General features: G+C 39.6%; 1 protein-coding gene across 13 annotated transcripts in view; it reads right to left on the minus strand.

The window, feature by feature from the left end:
• LOC138181119 (box A-binding factor) overlaps positions 1–27860 on the minus strand; it is a 310196-nt gene that overhangs the window by 41048 nt on the left and 241288 nt on the right. For 12 of the 13 annotated variants that reach the window (XM_069115697.1, XM_069115696.1, XM_069115695.1 and 9 more), the window contains one exon: positions 4847–4944. In XM_069115697.1, the coding sequence (XP_068971798.1) occupies positions 4847–4944 (98 nt within the window). Of the gene's footprint in view, positions 1–4846; positions 4945–5021; positions 5102–27860 lie in introns of those variants that run through there. The other variant, XM_069115705.1, reaches the window with a different exon arrangement.

The raw sequence follows: 27860 nt of genomic DNA on the forward strand, positions 1-27860 counted from the left end.
TTGAAAAAGGATAATAAATTTATAATAACGAGCATTCAACCTACATTAATTTCCACGTAAACGCATTTAAAACGAAGCTAACTTCCCGTGTAGAAAAACTAATGGTCACTTTTTCCTCTCTAAAAATTCGCGTATTACCGCATCCGAATAGAGTTTTTCTGACCAAAAATTCTCGCGCGTAACAGCGCAGAATGGGGGAAAACGTACTTTCCCTTCACCCTGTAATAACGAGAAAATTTCCAGCTATTTTTAATTCTTTATACATACCTAGTAATTCGTCCACTATTAGACACATGTTCAAAATTAAATCCAAAAAATAAATCCGGTATTAACCCAAATAATTGCAACGTTGCATTAACGTATTCTTTTCTCATTCTCTAAAAATAAGTCTAAAAATATAAAGGAGAATTTAAAAGAAATAAAATCTATCATTTCTCATCCTTGACGCTATCTCCGGTGTTCTCGAAATTGCAGAATTTTTTTCAAAAGGGAAAAAAGCGATGACATTCCGAAAGGTCGCGTTTTCACGAGAAGGAAGTTGCTATCCATGCATTATTACGCCTGTAGGAGGTACCACCCGCCCGAGGCATATGCGGGCCAAGCTTGTCCCCGTCCCTCTTTCGCTCGTAGTTTCCCCGTGGTTCATGTATTTATGCATTTCCAGCCAGTCGCCGCTTCTTGACTAGACTCCACGCATATACACGTACGTTCGTGGACCAGTGCCATTGTGCGCCAGACGATTTACATGTATTGCTCCTCGATGATGTACCGTGAAAGATGGCCAAGCGAGGGGCAAGAGCGGACCAAAGCACACAAGACGCTGAATTGCTTTTAAATTAGCGATACGAACTTTCGGGAATCTCGATACCATACATTTTGTCATGGAACTGTTTTCTCTTTCTTTGGTTTCTAATGGAAAAACGAAGAGGTTTCATGATGTCTGTTTTAATACATTTTAATTGATATGCTGTATTGTCTGAAAAGGTATTTGGATGGCACTTTATATTTTCTTCCCAATTAGGGGAAAAATGATCAAAAGATGCTTTTACTTGTTTCAAAATATGAAAGAAAACTTGGACAGAGATGATTAAGAGTCATTAATAAGCATGAGAAGGAAGAATTATGTACATCCTGTACATTTTCATACTTTTGAAAGTAAATAAACATCAGCGGTATTATTATTATCTAACATTGTAATTATCATATTAAACAAACCAGTGAACTAAGTTAAAAGATTGTTCGACACATCACCGTATTCAAATTGTAGCTAGTACAGTTGCATTAATTAAATGCGTGTACCACAAGGAAGTTTATTAAACTCAGTTCGATTCTTGGAAACTATGTGAGGAATTATATTCACATCAGGAAAATTAAATCGCGCGTTGTGTGTCCACGGATATAGCTTTATAATTAATCGCGGCGTTAGCCACGCTGCAAACAATTACGGTGTGCGAGCGTTCTACGTTGCCGCAGTAATTTAATCGAACTCCGTCACAAAATATCGCGTTAATTGTTATCAGGATTTTCGGATAATTACACAAACTCTGGTTGAAATAATTTAGTATCCTATGAAATCTCTCTTTCGCATGACAGCACTAGGATCCCTTGGTTGCTGTTCATTATTCAATCGCCATATTTACTCATTGAATTCAATTCCAATTCACTTATGGTATGATTTACTCTTCGAAGGCGTACCTGAGGATGGTGATGGGAATTTATTGGAGACGAAGGTCGTCCTGAATACGGGCAAGGAAAACGTAGACAGCGTTGGAGAATGAGAGAAGATATGAGAGAAGAGAGCTCAACGAAAGGGACAACGAGCGTCGAAGGGAGAGAAAAATAAAGGGCGCGTCCTTTTCTCATATTCCGTATCCCATACGGTAGGTCGTGAAAGTTGCAAGAACATCTTTTCGAAATTCAGATTTACAACGATGTCTCCTATTTGTTTCTTCCTTCTTGATGCTATTTTCATTATTTCTATTATTAAGCAGACAGGTTTTGCGGTTATGTACTTCTTTTTATGACTTCTGCAAGCTTTTTTAAAGCTGTTCAACGATGGAGCCTGATGCTCCTAATTCACTTTTTTATGAAATGTAATCGATTTCGAAACAAATCTATTCGATTTCCTTCTATTAAAGAATAAGGATATTAAAAGTATTACAAAGTAAATATGACAGTCAAACAGTACTTCCGGTTTTTTATAAAACAAATTTTTATATCAACTTTTATATTTCTATTTTTAGAAGTTAAAGTGTTCAAAGAAATGGATATCGTCAATGTTCTCGTAAAGTATGTTTTTAGTGAACAGAATCTATAAGTCATTTGTTCGAATCTGATACTAAAAAAAGAAAAATTCAAACCTTTCGAGGGGTCTTTGTGAGAATAGATGTGTATCTAGATGCGTGTTTGTGCCTTGAACGTATTGTACGCTATTTTATTGGAGGATGCTGAATTTTTATCCATCCCCTGTGTAAATAGAGGTCATGTAAAGCCATCCGGCATGGTCGTTCTTTAAAATGCATGCCGCCCTTAAATCAGGACAACAATAATTGTGTCCACTATCCGGACATGCCCGATTGAATGTGGAATATTTGTTGTTTCCCTACCCTCTGCTTTTATTCCCATTCGTATTTGTCAAATCTGACTCTTGCGTTGCGAGCAAAAGATATATTTAAATAATGTAATGGATTATTTTAACATACTAAAATTTGTACAGTGAAAAAGTTTTCTATAGTCTTTAACATTCTTTTGATGCCTCCTACCCCGTAACTGATATATATACTTATATGTATTATACTTAAGTTTGAGTTACACGTAGTCGATAACAATTTAGTTTCAATTGCTTCGTTTTAATTCATCTTCTATATGTCACTTGATAAATCATATTTTACTTTTAGTTACTTCAGTTATTTTTTCTACGTGAAATACACAATATACATTTAAATGAACTCGTCTAAAATTGATTAACTTAATCCAAATTGTAGATTATCTATGATAACGATCAATCGATCAATGATGATTCGACCAATTATGGGACCAACTAGATGTTATTTAATCATGGCCAATTGCAAGGAAAGAAATAACAAATATTAAAATGAACGATAATGTTGTCGTGATATATGTCAATTTACGCGTGGAGCGAATTCTTACCGATCAACAGAGGGATTTTGGAACGTCACAGACTGAAACGGCGGAAGGTGAAAAGGGAGCTAAAGGGAGGATACACCCCCCGCGAACTCGAACATGAATTAAAGTTTTAATTTCTCTAAATCACTGTTCGCCCTCGAGCGCTTTCCACCAGACGGTCCGTTACTTATGGCCTTTGCCCTTTTTACCGCCTTCTTTTTTTCCCGTTCGCCTCGATCTTACCACCGTCCAACCCTCGCCAATCGGCAGAAATCGATATGCACTTATCCGATGACTCTCGAGACCCGAGGCCTTTTTCGTTTCTTTCTTTTTTTTCCTTCCCAATCGTACCTCTGCAGCCATAACGGCCAGAAATCGTGGAGATTTAAATTTCCATGGAACAACGATGTCGTTAACATCCCTTCAAAGCCACTTGAAACTAACCCAATCTCAAATCTCGCTTCAAAATAGATCGAAAATTTTTTTTATTCATTCAAATTGTTTGAAATCTCAATTTTGAGCCACTCTATATAGTGAATAATTTCAATTTAATAAAATAATTACTTGTCTCTTAACGATGCAAAAATATCTCCACACTGTAATATTTTACACGCTTGAATTCGACAATCTGCTATGGTCCATAGGAAAACGTATCAAAATCGATTTAGAGGCGAGTTGCTCTCTCGCGGCATGCTCGATCTGCCCTTTTCCCCGGCAGTGACACGCGACAGGGTGAAACGGGGGTTGTTCATTTAAAATCATGAGCGAACATCGAGCGTGGGGCGCAGTCACAGCACGGCGGAGGCGTTAGTATTAACGTTAGGTGCCGGCAGACCAGGGCCACCTACAAGAACTTCGTACACCGGTTTCACCCCCTTACCACCGGTGACATATTGTTTCCATTCTGCTCTCGGGCTAAAGCGCAATAAAAAACCAGCATAAATATCGCCGCCCTCGGCGTGCCGCGGCACCGATACCAGACCGAGCTGAGCTGTGGTCCGTGTAAGAACGAACAGGCCCCGAATACCGGTGGTCTACAATTACGTGGAAACGTTCTTTCGTGGGAGAGAGAAACGACCGGGGACTAATTTGTCTGAGTGGCTTTTTCGACGGTTAAAGGGCGCCGCGGATTGCGACCAACGATCTTTCCATCTCTTGTGAATTTGTAATGTTCTATGGCATTATTGTGCGTTTGAATGTTCGTGTGGAGAAACGATGGCAAGATACATCGGACATTTAATTAAGGGGTGATTTGTGAACAATTTTCTGTATTACATACATAAAGGTTTCAAAAATATATTTGCAAACATATAAAAATATGTATGTTTCTGAAGAGTTTTAAATAGCTTTTTTTTGTATATAAAAGATTGATTCTTGTGGTGCGTGTACAATAGTTACAATTAGAATACATTACTTAAAATTTAAATACTGAAAATATTATTTCATAAAATATTTTTTAATTTTGTAAGCTATGATTTATTCAACGACCTTTAAAGGTTGGTATAAAATATATTTGATTCTAAAGATATCTTTAAATAATCATATAAATTATTATATCAATTATCAAGAATGTTTGGGAACAAATTATGTGCAGGATTGAAGTTCTAAGTTCTCTTGAGTCAGGAATAATTCTCCAGATGAATTATATGTCCTTTGGGGCATGAAGTGTCGCGTACTCCTTATCAATACTCAAATAAGTTTGAAATAAAATCATACTTACAGCGTGACAGGTTCTTCAGGGCTCGAGGGTGAAATTGAGAGCGACATAGTGGTAGTTAAACATCGTGATGTACCTGGCGATCTGACTCGATCATCCACCTGAAATCAGAATATGAATGATAAGTTAAGAACCAACTTATAAACAAACGATAGTAACTTAAAATCTCGTCACATACTTAAATTTGATATTATACTACTTTCAAAATATTCTACACGAACTTAATATGAAATTTTCGTACAATAACGATTGCTATTGATACAAAATATGAGTTTGGGTAGCGACACATAGTATCTGTTCCACGCGATTGTTGACTTTGAAAAGGACCCATAACAAGGAATTATGTACACGATGGAATTCAAGAATACGGAAGAAATACTTCTCCGTGCACCTACCGAATTCTTTGCACGATCCTTGCTGTCGTCGATGGGGAATTGAGCAACAGGTAGATCAGATATGTCCTCGAGGTATCATGCTCGACAGAGCATACGCGTGATTTACTGTATAAGTAACTTATCGAAGGCACCCTTTTTTTCTCTCTCTCTCTCTCTTATCTTGGATTTGCTACTCGAAACGAAACGCGAAGGAAATAATTCTTTTACTTAGATTCTCAACCAGGAAAGCGGAAACCGAGAATTTATATTCGAGGGTAGAGCTCGATATATATTCTGATAAATTATCAATTCCCTAAGAACTTTATTTCATCATTATATAATTGTACATGAGTTATATGCACTTTGTATGCTGTTATCAAATTTATATCAATTTGAAACATTTATTCTTTTGACTAAAACATTGCAACATAATTATTTCAAATATATTTTACATACGTAGTTTAAAAATATATATTCCCAATTTTTATTTCCTACTTTCCAATATTCGACTCTTTACAAACATTACTTAGTATGAAAACAATCGTTGTGCAGAGTCATCAAGCCAATAAAGAGTTTGATAAATCTAAGTGTATTCCTCAGAGAGAGCAATCTGATTTTTCATCCTCCCTATGAATTCCAGTGATCCTTTTAATCGGGCGGTCAGAAGCGAGGCATAATCGCGATTGGCGCGAGCTGACAAATTCAGTCGAAATTGAGCAACTTCCGACCCAACCCCACGCTTTCCAAAGAAATATTACGGCCATATTTTTCTCCGGTGAACGATGACTGAAGCTCTCCCGCGATTTCCAAGGGATTAATAATGGCAGTAGACCGTTCTACGACAATCGTAGAGAGAAACAAACGCAGCCCCGGGCAAGTGGACCAGGCTCGCGCCGACATCAATCTGAACGAGCGAGCCGCGCCCCTAACGAGCCACCGAGTCATATAAATTTTATTGCCATTTCATAAATCCCGGCAAACACCGTGAGTAACCGTCCCGGTGCTGTCTGCGAGATTATCAGGAACGTATAAAGTTGCGGATCGTCGCGCGGTTACTGTCTTTCGCGATGCTTCCTGTGAAAACTCACGTTAAAATGTTCGAATAATACGTTCAACGTTTAATGTTGATCGAAGATTATCCTTGTGATATAGAGAAGACGGATTTTTCATTATTCCTTATCAAAAATATATCATATTAGTTTCGAAATTTCCGTTTTAAATTAGAAAATGTATAAAACTTATCGAATATTCTCATAATAGACAATAATGCAAGGCTTATTTGTCAGGATTTGATTATTGTAGTTCGACGATATTGACAGTGTTTTTATGTAAAATTTATAGAAAGAAGTTGAGTTTGATTATTTTTTCAATATAATGGAAAATTGAAGTAGAATAAATCGAAGAACGTGGAAATTTAATAAGAACGTAAGGAAAATAAGTAAGTATATAGTCAGACAAGGAAAGATTGAACAAGCGTATCTGAATCTTAAAAATTCATTTCATCAAGGAAGAAACTACGTCTTGAAACATAGTTTCATATTTGCAAAGAATGATCTTGGTTTTTATTATGCCACAAATTACTTGGCGTTCTGAGGATATGTCTGAACCATACGATGCCACGTATTTCAATTTTAAAACGTAGATATAAATGGAAAGCGATGCGTAGGTAGGATTGGGAGAATGGAAACGACAAGGTTATATTTATAATAAATAAGAGAGGAGTACATACGCCGGAGAAGAAGGGGGAGCACAGTTAATTCAGTTTTATACGACAACACTTCCGATCCACGGTAAGCCGGCGACAGTCTCTCCAGAGCTTCCCTCACGTTCTCTTCATCTTAACGCAAAGACGAACCAAAACCTGATTTACATTTCTTTCTCTCCTTGCTATAAAAATTCCGCGACGATAACTTCCTTTGTTCCACCCTCTATGGTCGAGGCTGGGATGAGCAACCCCTGCGGCTGGAAAGCCACGGGGGGTCCCTATAACACCGACTAGTTTTCGTTAGAACATTACATTTTTTTCCCCTTAATTAAAGGCGCTGAGAACTCCGGTCTTGTTAAAAAACTGTTCGTTACTTTGCGCGATTCAATATATTAAAATACTCAATCGCGTTAAGTTTAATTATACCAAGAATAATGGAATACAAGAGAATTTCTACTTTCTTTCTTTTCATGTTCAATTGTCTAAAGTTTAATTAGATTAAAAATAATGATCAAGAGAAATTCTTTCTCTCCTTCCGCGTTCTATATTTTTAACCCATTATACGCTCAATTAGAAAGAATAGCTTTACCACTTCCATATAGCAAGTTTCATTCTGAGAATTTTGAACTCCATTTGTCATATTCCGCCGCAAGCAATTGCGTTACCGTGGAATCTACATAACGATGTTCGAAACTGTCGATCATCCATTCGGTTGGTGAAATTCCTTATTGAACGAGGAGTCAAACACGGAGGTAGAGAGAAAAAGGGAGACAGATAGGATCGAAATGTAATTAAGAGAGCAAATAATCCGAGCCGAACAAACTCCATGAAATGGATCAAAGAACTGGAAAGTGGGAGTGAGATGATGCAACGGGATAGGGAAAGGGAGAAAAAGGAAGGACATGTACCGATAGAGGCGCGTCGTACTGAAAGGTAGTAGGACGAGCTACGAGCAGGCTGCTTCTCCCTGTCGTCGTGCTGTCTAGCCAGAAGGAGTAGGGCAACGAGGGGCCTCGGCAAAGACCCTCGATAAATATTTCCGTCAAGTGACCGGGGTTGGAATTCAAAGAGAGCCGAAAGGTGGAATCGAGAGCGAAACGAGTCCATCCTCTCTTCAGCAGCCGGTTCAAGGGACGGTCGACGAGAGGAGAAACGATGGAAGGACGGGTGGGCGGAGGTGGCCTGGCAAGCCGGTATATTTGCGTTACGTTACGTAGTTGCGCGTTTAATCAGCCGTATAGCCGGAAAGGGCGCGTGTGACAGAGGGAAGAAGGAAAAGAGGAACCGGCTTGACTTCCGGATACCAAAGAACGACGGGGCTTAAACAGCCTCGTACCTTTTGTGCGGCCAAAGAGACTGGATTTTGTTTACTACTGGACTCTGCTCCGTCGTCGTCTACCGATTTCGACGTGGATCATTGTATTCTTCCGTTTCGTTTTGCTCTGTATTTTATTTCGATTTCCTTCCTTGAATGAAAAGTGTGTGTGGGAGTGGAAATTTTACTTGAAGTAGTATTCTTCTTCTTCCTGAAAATCATCTTCCATCTTCTGATGTACAATGTCTTTTTAAGATTTTAGATTTCTGTACGATGTACTCGTTAGTATGAGAAAGTATGAGGGAAAAGGAGGCGAAGGAAAACGGACGAGATGGCGCCTACGAGATGTCGATGGCGTGACAGATTGCCTCCAGTATTTTCCACCACATATATCATCGGTATCCGCCAGCCCTTAGTTCTAGTTCAATGCTCACCGCCGCCGTCTCCTTTAATTGGCATCACCTACACCAATCTACCTGTGCCGTCGTTCAGAAAATTCCCGGCCATAGTTAGTTACGATAGATTATATTTGGAGGCATATCGGTGGTAAATGATCGACGGAAAGTCTTACATAATACTTTTTATATCTCTACATATGTATCTTCATATCATATTATACATTTTCTCCTACTGGTGTTTCTTCTCAATAATTAATTATTATTGAATGATTTTACGATATAGAATTTCTAAATTAATTTTCATTTATTTATAATAATATCCTATATCGTAATTATCTTAGTGGAAATGAGTTCGAATCAAGCTAAGCAAGCAATAATATATTGATAACAAACCAAAGGGTCAGTGACAAATTGCAAACCGCACTTTCATCGTCAGGGATACGATTAGGGAAAAATTCGTGCTGTTTTAATGGGGAGCGAAAATTAAATACCGCGGTGTCCACCCCTTAGGTCCGGCCACCTAATAATTCATACGAGGAATGTAAAAAAGGCGAGCCCTTGTCGTCCTTCTCGCCTCCAACCACGCGGCAAAGAAGAGCGAGAACGAGAAAATCGAGAAGGGGGTAGAAAAATACGAGCTCGTGTTTATCTTGAGATTTGTAGCCGCTCTGTTCCCGATATTTATTGGCCTTCTAGGGACCGTAGATGCCACGGCCTGACGGACCGTTAAATTTTATTATGTTTTTTTCACCGATGCCGAAATAACGCGTCACTGAATATGGCTGGCAACGTCGTCGTAAAGATAAATCCTGATCGTCCGTGGATCGTCGTTTCCGCTGTGAAGAAGGGGCCTCGTAATATCGCTATTTACTTCAACATCTTTCAGCCTCTATCCTTTACAGCACGCGCTAATTGTGTTTCAAACGAACTGGTACTCAAATTGTACGTAAACTTGAAGTTTAATGAAGGTTTAGAAATATAAAATTGTTGTTTCAGGAAACTCGATCATCATTTGACATACATAAACTAATATATAACAAAATGTAACACTATTAAAATCTTATTATCGTTCAGTGTTTCACGAAAATTTCGTTTCGTTGTCTATCGCTGACAACCGTATTTAAAATATAAACTTTGAGCTTTCTATATTTTTTAATACACAACATGAATGTCCAATTTTTTAAACTTCGACGATATATATAATATAAGCTCGGTGTTTTTATGAACATTTCACAAACCAGAACACGTGGTACAGCCGAAACTAAGATTTACAAGTCTTACCCCGCGTCTTACCCCGACGAATTCATAAAGAAGGATCACGACACCAGCAACCTAACTGCCTACCGAGGTCATATTTAGGATTAAGGAGACGGCGGTTGCAGCCTCTTCAGGACGATAGTTGCGAGCGCAGTGGAAGAACCCCGCTAAACCGAGCAGCCCATTATCTTAACAAATCTAATCTCGCGGTGGGTGTTTATAAATGTCTTGTTTTCCAGCGAAACGGCACCGCGGGTTGAAGCTGAAAGGGACAGAGCGTTTCTAACCGCATTTCGGCTCAGATCCCTCATTAACGTAAGTGGGTGGTGAGAAACGAAGCACATAGTACTCCCGTGTATATTACGCTGCTTGAGGGCAATGAAGAAAGTTCTACTTTGATAAGATTTTTCAAAAATGTATTAGTGTAGTGTAAAAACATATTAGTGAACATTTCAAATTTTTCATTCTTATATTTTTGATACACGCGAGTATTTAAATGTTAACGATGGTAATTATTGAATTACGTGATAAATTAGAATTATTTTAAGATATTTCAAACACACGAATAAAATTTTTATCATTTTTTCTGTATTATAAAGGTGAAAAATTTTAGGAACTAGTGGTCTCATTACTCTAACATTAAATTGTAAACTTTAGAATATAGGTAAATATAAATATAAAATAGAATAGTAATATAAAATTTACACTTTCTTCGATTCTTGTATTGCTTTTTCTAACAATCAGAATCATCTCAAAAAATCAAGCTACCTTTATTTATAATCTACCAGAATGTCTTTATAATGCACCATTATATCCATGACTTTATTCGACCTCTGATTAGTAATCAAACCAGGAATTCGGCTGAACTCAGGTCATAAGCATCCTGAAATAGCAAAAATCGCATACACGTGAAATATAGATAAACGCAACGACAAGGAACGATAAATACAAGTGCGGCATCCTGGCGAGAATAAGTCTGTTATAATAAGATGGAAACTACAGCTTGTCGCAAAACTAGAGATCCTAATCCCTTAAGAACAATAATAACAATCCTTTCTCTGTTACTCTCGGAATGAACGTTAACTGGAGAACAAGGACGAGTAGAACGAGGCAGTTCCAACCTAATTCAAGGTCTCGCGGAAGGTTGCGCAGTAATCTCCTATTCGACTTCCCTTGAAATCCTTCTAGACCACTCGCTAAACCTTCATTTACACTTTCTTTCAACCCTTCTTACATACCTTACAACGCCTTTCATATTTTAAACGCCGCCAGGGATTAACTAACGCCGAACGATCGCTGTGTTGAATAAGAAACAAATGGTAACTTCGAGATAAAGCTGACTTCGACGAGCCTTGCGAGAAAGGAAGCATAATATGTGTCTATTAATGAAAAAGGACTTGTAATTCTTCGAGGAATTTTTGAAACCTTTGGCTGCTTCGAAGTCGGATGCAACAAAGTTTTTTTTCATGGTACAAAGAGAAACTTGCAATTCTAATATTTTTTGTTACATGTATACTGGACATTTCTCTTGTGTGATGATTTTCAAATGAAAATTGTTTCTATTCCTAAGAAAGGAATAACAAAGATGTTTTGGTTCAAATTTCTAGAAACCTAAATTTTGGAAATCAAATTTTTGCTCATGAAAAGTTGAAGTTTATTCTATAATATTGAAAAAAGCATTATTTCTGTAAGCGTGTAACTATTGAAATATTCTATTGAATATCGAAATAAGTAATTCAGAGTATCTCTTTGATCTTTACTTCTTATACTATTCGCTATATTAATTTCAAAGACAATTCATTTGAAATTCCTTGTTCTGAGTATCCTTAAGAGTTTTCGCTAGCTTTTGCCAACTTCTTATCAATATTAACATCGAAAAAGGACTTAATCAGGTCCTCGGTTGGTAGGAAACCGCAGTTGCGACGAGAACTCTTTCGCTTTAAATTTTCATTCGACTCTCGTACAAGGAGGTTACGTCGGGGACCTGTTTCATCCTTCAAGCCAGACTCTCTTCTTCGTCCTCGTCCTGGGCGTAATTTGCACACAAAGTACCGAGGAGATGTACCGTGTGGGCTACCACGGTGTGCACGTTTGTGTACGCGGAGACACGTGCACAACCTTTGCGTATGGTATAGACTCAGAAACATTATGCTAATGTTCCTTTCTTCTACCTAATACGTTCGTTTTAATAGTTATCGTGTGTCCACGAAAGATATTATATTTTCATGGAAACCTGATGATACTAGACAGAATTTTCTACATCTATACAGGTTTTAATAAGAAATTTAAAAATATTCAGTAGAATTTTGATATTTATAGTAGGATTTAGACAACTTGAAAGGAATTGAAACGACCTCTAATTTGAAATAATAATTTTTAGTTCAAAAAAACATTTTCCGTTTGATGCTAATAAAAGACATACGACTAACGAGCTTTAGCAATTTCAACAAACGAACAAGATAAGATTCTTTTCAGCAGATAATAAAAAACCTGTCACGTAGCGGTGGCTTCGTTCAAGACAGACCACTGAATCCGGAGGGTGGCAACGAAGAAGCAACGAATAAGGAAAAGAATACTAATTCATTATTCAATCTGGGTCGAGTGATTAGCATGCGCCAGTACCCGGCATCTTCGTCCTCGGTTCCTTCTAAATAATGTAAGACGTATACCATCGTAAGAACGTGCTGGTACAGGCACGTTGTCGTCGAAGGATCTTCGTCTCCCTTCCTATAATTTTGCACAGCCTCAAATTCGCATTTAAATAATTATGCGCAACGCACTTGCACTGGATATAATACTATAATAGAACATTTCCACGATCATACGCGTTGATTAAACTGATAATTTAAGACTACACGTAAGAAGAATTGATCAGCAAGCTTGTATTATATAATCATACAGTTAATGTCACTATAAAAAAGTTCGATGGTTTTAAGACTACTTCCATCATTAATCTGTCATAATAATAAAAGAACACGACTATAAGGTTATAGTTATAATGGATGCGTGTTCTGAATACTTCAAAGGATAGTCATCCACTGTGTCAACCATAGTCTAACGACATAACATTAATGAAAAATTGCATTTCTATAAACTCATCATTGAGTTTCCTCATCTTGATTACAACAATAAAAACGAAGCTTGAAGGATCGTCGCGAAGTCTGGTCGCATTAACTCAGCCCTCGTCAACGAGAAAAATCTCGAATCCCACAGAGACGTCTCTTCCACCAGAGATAAAGCATTTTTAATACAATTAAACGCGAATCTCCACGGTATCCGTTCTTCTTTCTTCTCCAAGGTATCTACACCCTAACGTCATCCTGAACCACTGTGGTCTTGGTTCAAGATCTGGATGTAAGAAGGGTTGTACTCAGCTTGCCTTTGGGGCATGTTAATGCACTCCGAGATCTTAGCACTTACACTCCAACACGTTCGCTACTCCTCGTCCTCGTCGTCGTTCGCCTGCCTGCTTTTCCATCCCCAGCCATTTTCTTTCTCTTAAACTACCCCCGACCAAGTCTACACTGCCTCCAGAGGGCTTTCACGGACGACGCCTTAAATCCGGATCTCTGCCCTCACCCCCACTCACCCTGCTTCTTATTCAACCATCTTCCTAGCCACCTCCGAATCCGACAGCATTGCTGTCGCGATTTTCTTCGCTGAAACGCCCAGGAAGCGGTTTTCAAAATGTACAACCTCTGTGGTGAGACACGATCCACGGGGTGGTCACGATATTCTGTGGGTGCCAACCGTTTGTGATCGGAATTGGAAGTCTATAAGTTTGATCGCCCCTTCACACGTTAGTTAGTCTAATTCCTAAGTGGGGTCATGCAAACTTGAAAACAGGAAAGTTTAACGTTTGGAAAAGTAAATAAGTTAAGAAATTAAAGCTTCTTTCTTACTTTCTTCCATATTAATTATTTCAAAGAATAAAGTGTGAGAGATGTACATAGGTTTATAGTAAACTTGTATAGCATAGCTAGTATAATGGAGCGAATATAGTAGTTGCTAGTATAGTAGACTTATATATTAATATACATCACTATGGGTATAATAGATTTGTTGTCTAGCTTTAATCTCATTCAAAATCTTTTTAATGTACGAATGATAATTCCAAACTTTTCCTAGTCAAATTGCTCGTTTATCGTTTCGATTATTCCTCATAAGTTGATGGCACACACGCGTTGTTAACCGAGTCACGCAAAATCATATTGTGTCCCTTAAAACTTACGCTTCTTTGGAAGCTGTAGACGAGAAAAATAGAAGAAGGTCGGGACGAGAAGAGGGACAGGAAGCGCTCTCATTCGCAGAAAGAAATCTTAATTAACGAAGCCATTGTTTCAGCCGTGGAAACTCGATGAGAGGCGACAGCCACGAGGATCGAGCGTGGCTTACCGTGGTGGATGGGGATCGTTCCAACGGTGGCTAGGGTGAAAAGGAAAAAAGGGCCGATTTTTTTCAAGGACGACGGGCACACCGGCCACACCGACCATCGACAGTGGCGTTCACGAGGGCACACAAAGCTCTTGACGGATGGGTAGCCACCAGCGGTGCCGCAACCCTCATGGTTACGAGTGACCACCTGTTGAGGGTCCTGTACGCACCTGTCTACGCACACACGGCTCATCCCACACGCTCCCTTCGCAGACCTGTGAGCGTGGATGATATTTCCATCCGTGATGACCGAAGAAACGGCCCGGAATAACGAGTGCCCGCGCGCGTTGTGTGTCCACGATGCGTGAAGCTGCGTGGAAAGAGAAACGAGGACGGTGTAATCGCCTGCGACTACTGCCAACACCGCCTATGATAACTGTCTGACCGATTAACGGAATCTCCTGGTTAACTGTATGATGAAGAGGGTGATTGAAGTGGATGTTCGGTTTTGTCGACATTGGAGGGTGAAGAAGCTTTGACTCTCGTGAACTCGATAATGAGGAAATTAGATCAGTTTTCATCTAGTGATCAATGAGTATTAAGGTTAAGAATATTCTTGATGAGCTTAAAAATTCTCGTTGTATAAAATGAGTTGTAATGGGAAATTATGTCGAGCAATATTTCAGTTTTACAGATCCGAATTAATTACCTAAAGCTCTTCACAATCTTTGTATTTATGGTATTTCTTGATTTATTCTTAGTTCCTTATATTCACTTCTAATCACATATACAGTGAGTACGTGGCTTAGAGGGAAGCACTTGAATCAATCATTGATACAATTATAAAAATAGGCGTACTTATTGGCCGAAACTTCATATGCGTAAATAAAATCAGATTGCATCACGGGGCTAGCAAATATTTTTTCCTCTTCTTCTTCTCTGTCTGACATTCGGTCAAGTTTTCATACTTGACTTATAATATGCAAAAATTCCTAATTTAAATAAAAGCCTTCTCTCTTAAATTCACTATTGTAACCAAATTATTCATAGCGTTATCGAAATGATAAAAGAGTATCCAGATAGAAGCGGTCATTCAATGCTTTCGAACCTGGATGGAGAAGTACGATGTCGTTTTTACTAGTCGGGCGCTCTTCGATTCAGAGACCGGCGTTGACTTTTTTTTTATTCCCTGTCCCCTCTCCCATCCCTTAGTCGATCCTCGTTCCAGAGGACCACAGAACCGTACGACCACGGGAACGCTTTATTTCCACCCCCGTCGCGATCGTTCCATTTGTTTCGCAGCCGGCATCGCATGGCTCGCGGCGACGAGCTTTCTCTCTTACCTCCTCTGTTCACCCTGCGTCCCACCCCCTCGCTCTGTTCGCTGGTTGACGCACGTTCTCTGCGCGCCCCATGGCAGATTCGACCGCTGAACGAATCGACCCGTCGTTATCTCGACATATCCACAGGTACGCTTAATACGTCCAGGCGACGTATTTATTCACCGAGCCGCTCTTCCACTTTGATGAATGACGCGACGTCGCGCGCCGCTTCCAACGCTCCGAGCATATTTGTGACCAGCTTCACGGTGAAACCAACCCGAAAATCAGTGTACCGTGATCCCCTCGTATCTTTTTTGGTTTTGTAGAGAGGGTGAAGCGAACTCTCGTTTTGGTTTGCAACGAAATCAGTTTCGATTTTGAGTACCTATAATAATAATTAGACTGCGGATGTCCGTACAAGTTTAGATTGTTATATTATTAAAGAAATAGGCGCTGAATTTCCCATAATTGTATAAACATCGGAAGTCTAATAATATGGAACAGTAATATTAAAATAGTTTCCGAATTTTTATGCCCTAATCTTGTTCTCGTGCAAAAAAGAAATACTTTCAATATCTTTCAAATAAAATTGATTTATCGCGTTTCCTAAGAAAATTAATAACTTTAAACAAAGTTTGATTTACCATGAGGATAAAGTAACGTTAACGGAGGCGTGAAGTTAGAAGCGTGAAGTTAGAAGCGTGGAAATACTTGACGAAACCGATGCTTATTAGTAATCCAAGATCGTCTCAGCCATTACGCATTAGGATTCCGAGATAACCCCCGAGATGCCATTTCCAACCCTCTATTCATGTTTCACCTTCTCCTTGACAATCCTTCGTCATCAGTCTCAACCGTCTTGTCGTCACGTAAGATTCAACATTACGTTCGTTCAGAACGTAGCACGTCTTCAAATCGCATTGGCTCGTGTCATCCAACTAAATCTGTTCTTCACTTTATCGTCTCATTTTCCTCGTCTATTGTGAATAGCAAAGCATATGCAGTTTCTAATTATGAAGTAATGAACTCTTCATTGGAATAAAATATCAAGGATCTAATAGATACCAACATTTTTCTGAACGTACAAGATTTAACATCTTCATACAATAAAAAAGAAAATCAAGGAACAAAATTTCACATGAAACTTGCGACGATCAATTCATTTAAGCGATCACCGTCTAACTACGATTGAATCTAAGGCCCGGTGCAGACATGCGGTTTGTGGTAACGTGGCCGCCTCCGGAAATTGCCGTTGCGTTTTAGGATAGCAGAGATTTATATTAAACGGTTCACACGGGACGCAATTCTTAGACGGCAAATTGACGCAAAGCCTTCATGTGAACTGTAAGAAAAGGTGTACGCGCAAATATAGTGGCAGTTTGCCGCGGAGTAGTGGTAACGCTGCCGCAAACCGCTCGTCCGTACCGGCCCTTAGGGTGATTGCAATTCGTCAAAATGGTCAAAGCAATATAAAAGCAGAAAAAGTTGAGAGTGGGCTGTCAGCGACGGATGCGGTCGACTGCATCGAAAGGCAATTGACGATGAAAGTGGCACGAGTAGCCTCCGCACCGGTCGACTGGCCGAGCTTTTTCAACTTCGTCCTTCTAACGGTGGAAGAGATCGCCGTTTAAGTGGCGGCTCGTTAATGATAGTCCAACCCTTCAAGGACTCAACTGACTGGCCTCTCGAAGTCAGCCTGCATCTGATGGTAACTTCAATCCGTTAATTGGTGTACAACTTTTTTGCCGTACTTCTTTCCCTGTTCCTTTCTCGGTACCTCCTTTGCGGTTGCGTCGCTCGTTACCCCCCTTTCGTGTTCCCCTTCCTCTATGTTTTCCTTCTGTTCTTTTTCCCTTTTTGGTACAAGAGGAAGGAAAAATTTTATTAAATTAGCAGACGACAGGCGACGTCGTTCGGTGGCTTCGCAGAAAAAATATCCCTCTGCTCCGCTATCTCTTCAGCCCTCTCTATATTTTTTACCGAACCCCTCTACCCCTCATCCAGGTGATCCAACAGTACCACCGCTCTCTAACTTTATCCTGTCTGTCCTCGCCCGTTCTCGACATTCGTGCTCGAAAGAACTTCGAAAACTCGTTTAATCGCGCGGTGTGTAATTTTTTAAGCCTTCTCGACCACCGTTCCGCTGGTCAACGCTGGAAAATGCGACCGTCACGTTACCGAGCTTCTCTTTGAACCGACCAATACAGAAGAAAAAGTGGATAATTTACGGGGCCTTTTAATGGAAAAAAGAACAAATTTGGTGGGAAGGGAAAAGGGAAATTCGCGTACTTTGGATACATTTGATAAAAAATTAATGGCCATAGCTCTGATCTTAAACGTTGATCGAGACTACACAGTTGTAACGACATGTTACACATCAAACGCATCGCTCTGCGACAAAAGTGCATGTCATAAGCTTGAAAAAATTGATAAGCATCTCTTTGCCGTAATATAGTTCCGACGTAAATTTTTAGGGATCGTATGAAATATTTATTTTTTAAATGTCTGCTACAAATAAAAAGATACTTTCCGAAAAGGGAATCTAAAAGAGAAAATTTTTGCTAATCAGGTACTACCCTTGAAATAATAAAAAATTTTTAATAATTTCGGTAGTATCATTCTCAGATGTTTGATTATATTCATTAAAAAAAACGCGTAGATTGAGGTTAATAGAATTCATTGTGGTAATGAAAATTCAAGCTTTTCGGTCGTTTCATGTGTCGCGGTTCATTATTGTTATCGATTTTCAGTCGTCAAAATGATTACTTAGCAATTCTAACTAAAACAATCGATGCAAAGAGGGACAGAAACTGTGCGGATTCGAATCGATTAAAGAAGGAAGCGGATATCACCAGCGGTATTCAAATCGATTACACGGTGGCCAATGTAAAAATTATGCAAATTCCGCTTACAAGTGAATGGGACCCTCGTGACGAGCGAGGTTACAATTAAGCAGCAGCCAATTCAATATCGTGGTCCATTCGACGGAATATTCAACGGGCTGGTATTAAATGTCGCCTGGCCTGTTTATACAAAGACGAGTCGGTGTACTCGCTGATCTTCACTTCTATTGTTGCACTCTAGGTGACAAGTATAGATAATCCATTCTGTTATAATTTGCATAAATGTTACTAAGTTTACCATATTTATGTAGTTATTTATCCATAGTACTCCAATTTTAAGTTTTGAAATTACAATTTTGATATTTATAAAGAATTATTTTCCTGAGGAATTTATTACATCGAATACATAACTCTCAAACGTTTACATCGATTATGTAAAATTGCATTTTCGGTAAATACTACTTTGTTAGATTACAGAGTGGGATACATGACTTAGACTTTACCTTAATGCTTGAAGCATTGATGGAATTACCGGTGGTTGATGAGTTTAGCGGTAGGGATAGGCGAAATGAGTGATCTGTTCTCTGTCTTCACCCTCACTTTTCCGTCTTACCAATCTTCTCCTTCAATATCACCCTCCCGGCTGCTCTATTCTATAGCAAACTATACTCCACTTCTACTCAGGAATAATCCTCTATCGTGTGAACTATGTCTTTATATACGACTATAATAATAAAACCATTCTTTATATCTTATAAAATTATAAATTTATGGAGACATCTATATGTCGATATTTAAGATTCAATCGAAATAATTACAAATCTATCTTAAATTCAACATGATTTATCAGGACTAAAGTATCGCTTATGAATCTTGTAATTACACATAATTAAAGACATAAAATCCTAATTAGAAAAACGGAAGGAACGAACTAAACCATCTCGAACGAATCTTCGAACGTTAGGTCGCATTATGGGACGCTTGTTCCTCGCACCCGCTTTCATCTACATATGTTCTCGTCAGCTGCGCTTTGTTTCCGGAATAAGAGCTCATTACGAATGCAAAACCGTCCATTCATATTCAAAATTTTATATCTCGTTCGTGTTCCCGCGACGGGGCTAATTTATTCGGATTCGATCCGTGCTGCGACAAATCCAACGACTCCCGCCCAGCTTCTCTTTACCTTCTTTTTCTCTACTTCACTTCCTTTACCTTCTTTTTCTCTATTTAGCCTTCGGTTTCACGACTATTAATAATACCGCCAACTTTTTATTGCTCATTCTGTTCTGACTTGCAGATCAACCTTTACGACCGAAAGAATCGATGCCAGCTGACGTGCTTTTAGGATTCGAAGAGCTTTCGTTTCTACATCGACTCCGTGAAGCTTGCAACAATTATGTGGTGTGGATCGATCTATGACTTTAGTTGCTTTTCTATTGTTTCTCTCTTTCTCTGTGTATCTTTCTTAAAGACAAAGTTCAAAAACCAGCAACCTCGCACTTAAAGTCGCCCTGTCCAAATTATATTTGATCCGCTTCAAATGTCATCGACCAACATCGTACAAAAAAAAAAAAAAAAAATCAGACAGTGTCCACATCTGGCTCAATGGGTACGAGCGAAACCGAAATTTTCTAACTCATAATGCATGCATGATATATGCATACAATCCTAACTCGTTGGCTCGACGCGGCGAAGCAGATCCCGGGCAACGCATCGTGCTCTGCATCTCGTTTCTCCGCATCCCATCCTTCGTCCGTTCGCGGCTCGCTCCGCCTCTCGTCGAAGAGATAATCATATTAACCGGGCTATAACTTGTCTATGCATAAGCATAATACCGTGGCGCGGCGTGGTCCTGGGATCCTGGCCAGGATACAGGGTATATTTTACGCGCTCTGCTCGGCCGCGCGCACACCCCCAGGACCAGCCAGAACCCGAACTCTCCAGTCGTTGCTGGCTGGTTGAAGCTTGGGCTCAACCGGCAGAAGGGCGAAACCGGGGAGAAGTTGCAATGTACAACGTTAATCAGCCTAATTGAATTAAGCACGCGCGACTGTTGTAATTATGACTATTTATAATGATTCCGCCGCGTGTATCTACCCTGCGAATACGTCCCTCTCCCTCTTTCAACGACGCGCGAGTCGCTACCGACGAATATTAGTTTACATGCGCGTACACGAATCGCGTTTAACGCTACCGTGAGCTTCGTTCACTCTCGAGCCCTTCGGGGAGCGTGTGGTGCCGCGGTTTCGTGGATGAACCAGCCCCTTGGACGATTCAGATCAGAGCGATGAGGTGGAGAAGGATTAGTTTCGTCAGAATTGAGAAGTTTTGTGTGGTTAAAAGGAAGTTCCATAGGTAATTTAGAGTAGTAAATTACTGGCAAGATAGATTGTAAAGTATGTTAAAGAACTCGATATCATGGCTAATTGAAAATAGTTTGGATAAACAAATAAAAATTAGTTGCGTTAACACTGAACGAAGAATAAAAAGGTTGTACTTTTATAACTCATTCTCCTCTACCCAAGATCATTTTGTTAGTATTAAGACTAATCTATAATTAAATACAATTCATCACTTAGGTCAAAGGCCCGTATATAATTATCACCCACGTTTAACGACCAACAAACGGAAAAAGATCACGAGGTAAAAGAATTCGCAGTCTTCAAGACAAACAGCGTAACCTACTTATCTAATTCGCTTCCTCTTTAGCCATAAAGACGTGCTGGGTAAACGTAGCGTGATAATGAAAGCGGGTGTTTAGTCAGGATTTCCGGCGGAATCGTTCTCTTTGCACCTTTCTCTTTCCAGCCCTTTGTATTTATATCTTCTCGCTTTCCCCCTTTCTCTCTGTCTTGCACACACAGACCAGTAACAACACGCATCAGAAGTCGTACTTCATTAAGTCAGTAACACTTCTTCCAGCCGCGTTACTCATCCCTTTCACGGTGGGCTCTTCTATGAGAAAGCAAGATCGAGAGGGAGTAAGATTAATTGCATTCCGTCAAGAGAGGAGGCGTATTTTAAACGAAACCGCCGGTGCTCGCGCAGAAACGCCGAGGCGACTGAAAGGAAGGAAAGGAGAGAGGAAGGAGGAGCTGGAAGAGAAGCAGCTAGCACGCAAGAGGTGGAGAGAGGAACGACAAGCATCAGAGAAAAGGAAGAACGAGGTGGTACTGTGAGCAGAGTGAGATTCCTGCCACCGATGGAAGAAGAGGATTCGCGGCTGCAAAGAGAACCTCCTAAGAGGCGAGGGTAAAATCGAGGATCCAAGAGAGAGGAGACACCGCCTAAGGCCTTGTTGTATTTATCATATAATTACCATAATAGAGCCTCGAACCACCCGTCGCCACCTCCTGTGCTCTCCACCCTCGACCACCCCCGGTGCCGACCGACCACCTCTTCCCTTCCTCCTTCCATGCTCTGTTCTAACAGCCGCAACCGCAAATTGGAAACTCGCGAATACATTTTCCCTTCGTTGCTCTCTCGTTCTTCTAGCTCGAAATTGTTTACCATAGGATGTCAGCCGTTCGAGAACATGTTAACGACGCCGTGGAATATCATTCGAATTGAGACATTAATATTTGTCTGCCGAGAAATCTCGTGCATTTTATGCGCTTGCGTTGAATCGGCGAAACAATCCCATTTGGTTCGAGAAATAAATAATATTGCCTTTCTAAGTACATTAATATATTTATTGCTGACCTATCCGCCAGATAATATATGCTATATGTCAACGAATAATTTCTTTCAAACTTTTATGACTTTTTATTTATATTTTATATTTAAGTTGCGATATCATCCCATAGATATCGCTAAAAATCGTGTTGCCTATAATAATATTTCGTCTTGCAATCTTGTAAAACGTGGTAAAGGTAAGTATTTAACCATGAATACATTTTTCAAGGTAGCGAAACTTCACGCTAATCTCGCCATTAACTGTGGCGAAAAAAACGCTCAAAGAATAAATAACCTCCCGAAATTCGTCAGAACTGACGCACGCGTGCTTCTAAAAATTTCATTTCTCTGGATAGCCTCGCGGTAGGAATGTATCAGTGGGAAAAATTCACAAACCGCTCAACCACGTTCTTTAGAGCCAAGAATACGTATCTTCACTCACAGTATTCCCGTATCTGGCGATGCATGCGTTATTCGTGAGAGGCAAACTTTTCACAAGCGGCTTTCCTTTTTTTTTTTTTTTTTTTAGTTTAACGATATAGCGTCGACGACGACACAACGATGTCGACGGCGTCAGTGGATGGAGCAATTTATATCGATGGCTTATTCCCCTGACTGCGCGATCGGTCTCGAATCTATTTTCAAGGTCTATTTCAAGTCGTTTGTATCCTTTCCTCGCGATATTGGCTACGACATCGGGCTAAAGCACGACAGAGCTCCGAAGATGGCTGCTTATGGTTCTCTCTTCTGGTCGTTTCGTCTGAGGCAACCCCGCGATCCGAACGCCACGCGCAATATCTCCCGTTTCTGATAGTCTTCTCGGTGATTCCTTCCAATAACGGTATTTTTCTTTCAGTTTCTTACTACCGGTATATTTTGCGTGGTAAACTTATTGCTACTTAGAAAGCTTTAAATCAGAATTATTCCTCAGCAATATGAGAATCACTCGACTTTATTTTCGAAGAAAACTTAATAAAAACAAATTTTAGTAATATAATCATGACAGTCGTGTCTTGTCAGAGTGCTAATAAAACTGAAAAATATTGTATATAACACATACAATATACATAAGTTATATATGAAAGATATATAGAATATATAGATAACATAGATAACAGTGATAATTTTGTGTAATAGAGGAGTTCAAGTGATTTTAAAGGAACCTACGAAGGGAAGGAAAAGATCAAAGATGGCGGTTGGTTGTTAAAGGGCCGGAGATGGATTCTCCGGTTTCTTCGGCAACCACAAATCGCCACCTCGACCCATTCCATTCGCCCTCTTTTGAATTCGCTGGCCTCCTTTTCTGGTCACGGATGTGCAACCCGCTGGAAAGATATTGCAGCTAAACACTCGGTTCTTTGATGCCGCTTCAGCCACGTTCCCTGCGAACCCCGGGTAGATAATTAACGTTACAGGTTAATCCCGCGAAGAACGATGGCCAGATAAAGACAGACCCGTGGGTTTAATAACAGGTTGCCTTTGGTGAGGTGATCTTGTTGATCGCGTAACGAAATACCGGCATAATGCGAAATTAATGCTTCTTGGTATGAGAAGCTGTGTAGATACAATGTATTATATTAACATATAATATTTTATTCACCAAAATTTTTAGGTAATAATAGGCTTCTACGTATAAAGAAACCAAGCGTAGATACTTCTTCAAATGCACTGATATTTAAACAAATATGTAGTATTCAAATGCTTTCCCTATCCAAATTTTTCCTCTCTTTGACATTCTCTATCCAATATTTTTTATTTTCTCACCATTAATTAACTAACGACGATACAGAAGACACGTAGTAGTGTACACGTAAAACGGGCGATTTGCTTCGATACCAATACTTCATTAAAGGACCGATAACGCAATTACCGGTATACTTCGAGCAGCAATACGTTTAATGAAAGCGTGCAATCACCATCGTTGGAGATGGAACGGGAGGTAGAGGATGAATTTGCACACGGGCTCGGGACGTCGAGCGGCCTCTTTTACGGTCGTTTCTTCCCGTTGAAAATCGTCGACGAGCAGGGAAATTGTCGACTGGCTACGCGAGGCCGCGTAAAAACGTCTAAATTGCGCGTAAATAATTATATTTGCATATTCATTGAAAGGTAAATATTTAATGCCGACGCGACGGGAAAGGGACCAGAGTGAGTGTAACATGAACGCGGAAAGTGAGGCGTGCAAGTGTCCGAGATATGGAAAGAGGCGTAGAACAGAGATGCAGGGGTTGGCCAGGCTGGCCACCGGCCATGAGAGCTGCCGAAAAAGGGGTTGAATATACACGTCGCGCGAGACTCGACGGAAATTTTAGCTTAATTTTACTTAACTACGTCGGGTCACCCCGTGGGGCTCCGCTTCGGGGACAAGTGTTATTTTTGTAATTCCGGGCGACGCTAATGGGAGACCTCGGCTTAACTCCACGCGAAACCCGACAAAAGAGAGTGTTTACCGTCACCGACGAATGTGTGTATCACGAAAATCCGCTAGTGTAAACGACACTCGGCTAACCGTGTTTTAAACCGACACTGATATCATCCTGGTCTTTTATTATATTATTGCGAGATTCTATTCTGCTATTTCAGTGTAATCTTTCATAGAATTGGAAGTTGCAATGTAAACCAACACAGAATCACTTTGTTTGTAGAATCGTAGAATTTAGAGAATCACGTTCATTGACGAATTTTACCATCACTGAATGATATTGGAATATAAAAAGTTCTCATAAAGTAAAATATTATAGTACAGAAACATTCTGAATAGAATGGTAAAGAATTGTATAAAACTGAGTGAAGAAAATTCTAAGTGAAAGAAGAATATAGTACTCGTTACTCATGTATCGATAATAAATAAAACAACTAAAATGATCAACGAAACACATATAATCTTAATATATTAGTGATATAGTTATCCAAAATTAATGTACGATAAAATTTCGTTCATTAATGTATACCAAGTAATAACAAGTCAATAACAAAGTCATTCATAAATTTCTGACAATTATATGTCAACATAATCCTCTTTTGAACAACGCTGTCCTCCAAGAAGAATAGCAAGCAAAAACAATATACCTTGCCGGCACCCTTTTTCTAGGAACGAGTCTAAAGTATACGTTGCTCAAGAACACGTGAAAGGGACGTTGATGAGATTCTAGGGAAAATGTACAAGCGCCAAGCGTCCCAAGTTACAGAAGCTGGGACGCGTATCGAGCGTGAATATTACATCGATCAGGCTTTGACGACGATACAGAAGAAGAAGGGGAGAGATCGTAGGAAGAGGTGATGTCGCCTATTATCCGGTGAAACACCTGAGCCCCTGATTCCCGGTTACACGTCAACCGTGCGTCGTTCTCGCGGAGAGTGTATGAAAACCAGCACGCACTCTATCGCCGCCGGTGTCAGTACTGTGGCTAAATTACACTGGCTCCGTGTATTATCCACCCTTAAATTATTCTCTGTTAACCACAAAAATAGTCCCTTGCCATCCCTGTTTCTCTTCCCATGGTTTCCCAGTTTTCTCTCGACTCTCATACAACGTGTCACCACGGTCATCGTCTCAACCGCATCGACGGTATATTCTATGTGGTTGCTTGATGGTTACTTTTGTTTTCCCAAATTTATTTCAGTACCGGCTGTTTATCTCCCGCGATTGTAGGAGGATACAGACAAAATTATAGTTCGGTGGATTTTGCGTCATTCTCGCGTATTATGTACAAAGATATTACAGTTAATATCTTTATTCGTTTACATCTTATATCTTTATATATTTACGAGAGTAAAGTGAAGTAACGTATAATTCGGGAAAACATCTACGATGTTATAGTAACCATCCACGAGAAAATACGTATGTACATACATATATCTGAACTAATATTATATAGAGTAGATTCTATGATATTAATATTATTCTTAACTAGAATTGCACTAAACAATAAGCTAAAAATGTAAGCAGAATATATCAAACAAAAAGCGCTGAGTAGGACTCGATATAATCCAGAAATAATGGGATATTATCAGTCTTGAATTACAGAGCCATCGAACGTGCATCAATAATCGTTAACAAAATTCTGCGGGTGTCCGTCGATGTTTGAACTTTCTCCATTGGTATCACGCGGCACAGGTGAATATTAACGAATGTTTGCCTAGGGGAATGCGTTCTGTCCAAGCATGATGGACGCTTTCGAAGCCAGAAGTTCGGATAGAAGTATGCTCTTGACGTCCAATGTCGGACCCCTGTTCGGCGAGAGATGGATCATCCAATTCCCTCACATAGGTACTTATCTCGTTCTAAACGACAGGTATCTTTTTACAGTTTACCGTACAAATACGATAACGTATTTGTAATTATATCATGTGAAAGCTAGGCGAAATTCCAAAGTAAAATTAACGGAACTGCATATTCTGTACAAGGAAATGCATCATAGATACAGGGCCACCCAGATGAACTTAACATCTCTTCCATAAGTGGTTTCACGTGTAACATTGACAAGTTTCGGATTAATATTGATAAATTCGAGAACGCGATCACGAACAGAGCAGAGCGAACCGGTACGTGCACACGCGCCTGAACGAAAACTTTAATCATAAAAATTGAACGTGGTAACGGACAGCTGACCGCTCGTTCCGATAAAAGATATATCACTCGAATCTCGTTATATTTTCGCGGCTTAAAATATTTACAAGCCAGACGAACTTTCGAAACAATCTCGAACTCCGTCTAAAGGAGTGCCGTCATAAGTATATGACAATGTCCTCCGAGGAATTCCATGTTTTTTGTCAATGTTAAAATTTTGAGGCATTAGAACAACTTTTTGTACATCTTTTTGAGAAATAAGAATATTATAATTGCAGTTTTCATTTCTAAATATAATTAATTACAATTCTAATACTATTAAATTACTATTACTAATTACTAATATTTACTATTACTAATTACTATTAAATTATATTATAAAAGAATTATATTAAAAAGTATCAAATATTTCTAAATACATATTTCTAATAAATTTTATTTACATAAGGAAGTCATTATCTCTCTCTATATTCTAGCATGCTCCAAACTATTAAACAGAAGCGTACATGTTAGTTATTACTAAAAAAAATATTAACTTCTTACCATATTAAGAACACAACACGTATCATTTGACTAAAATTGCGATCATCAAACGCAGATGGTGCAAAAAAGTATTCCCGAAGAGCGAAAGTTGCGCGAAAAAGTGTCAGCCTGACCATCGGGTTCGATTCGATAAAAGATGGATGATTCGACATCGAGCGTACGACCGATCGATCTTCGAGCTGACGCGCTCGAAGATGAAATGCACCCTTGGCGACCTCGAAAGCGACCCTAACGCTTTGTAGAGCCGTGCGTTCTGCCCCCTTTTGCGAGCCAATGCTACTCGACTGGTTCAAGAAGCATATTTACGAGAAAGACGCGTGCCCCGCGTTGGAAGCTACGATCATCCCCTGGATACGTCCGATTTCGAATACAAATTCCTCCATATGTAACTTGGAGAAACGGTTATTGGTTCAACTAAGGGTTATTAGGTCCGGTAGGTGAATGGATCCTTTTTTCTTGGTGACCATATCGTCCCATGTACGATCGCCAATTCGGCATAGTGAGTCATTTCCAATAAAAACCCTCTTGGATTTATTTATGCTGAACGTTAAAAGAATTGTAAGGAAAATTCTTGTAGATTTTCTATTTTTTATATTCTGTACAATAATATAAGCGGCGGCTTTAGCTAGCGTTTAATTCTT

This window comes from Bombus flavifrons, chromosome 6, assembly GCF_040668555.2.
Source record: "Bombus flavifrons isolate JBK064 chromosome 6, iyBomFlav1_principal, whole genome shotgun sequence".
Lineage (NCBI taxonomy): Eukaryota > Metazoa > Arthropoda > Insecta > Hymenoptera > Apidae > Bombus > Bombus flavifrons.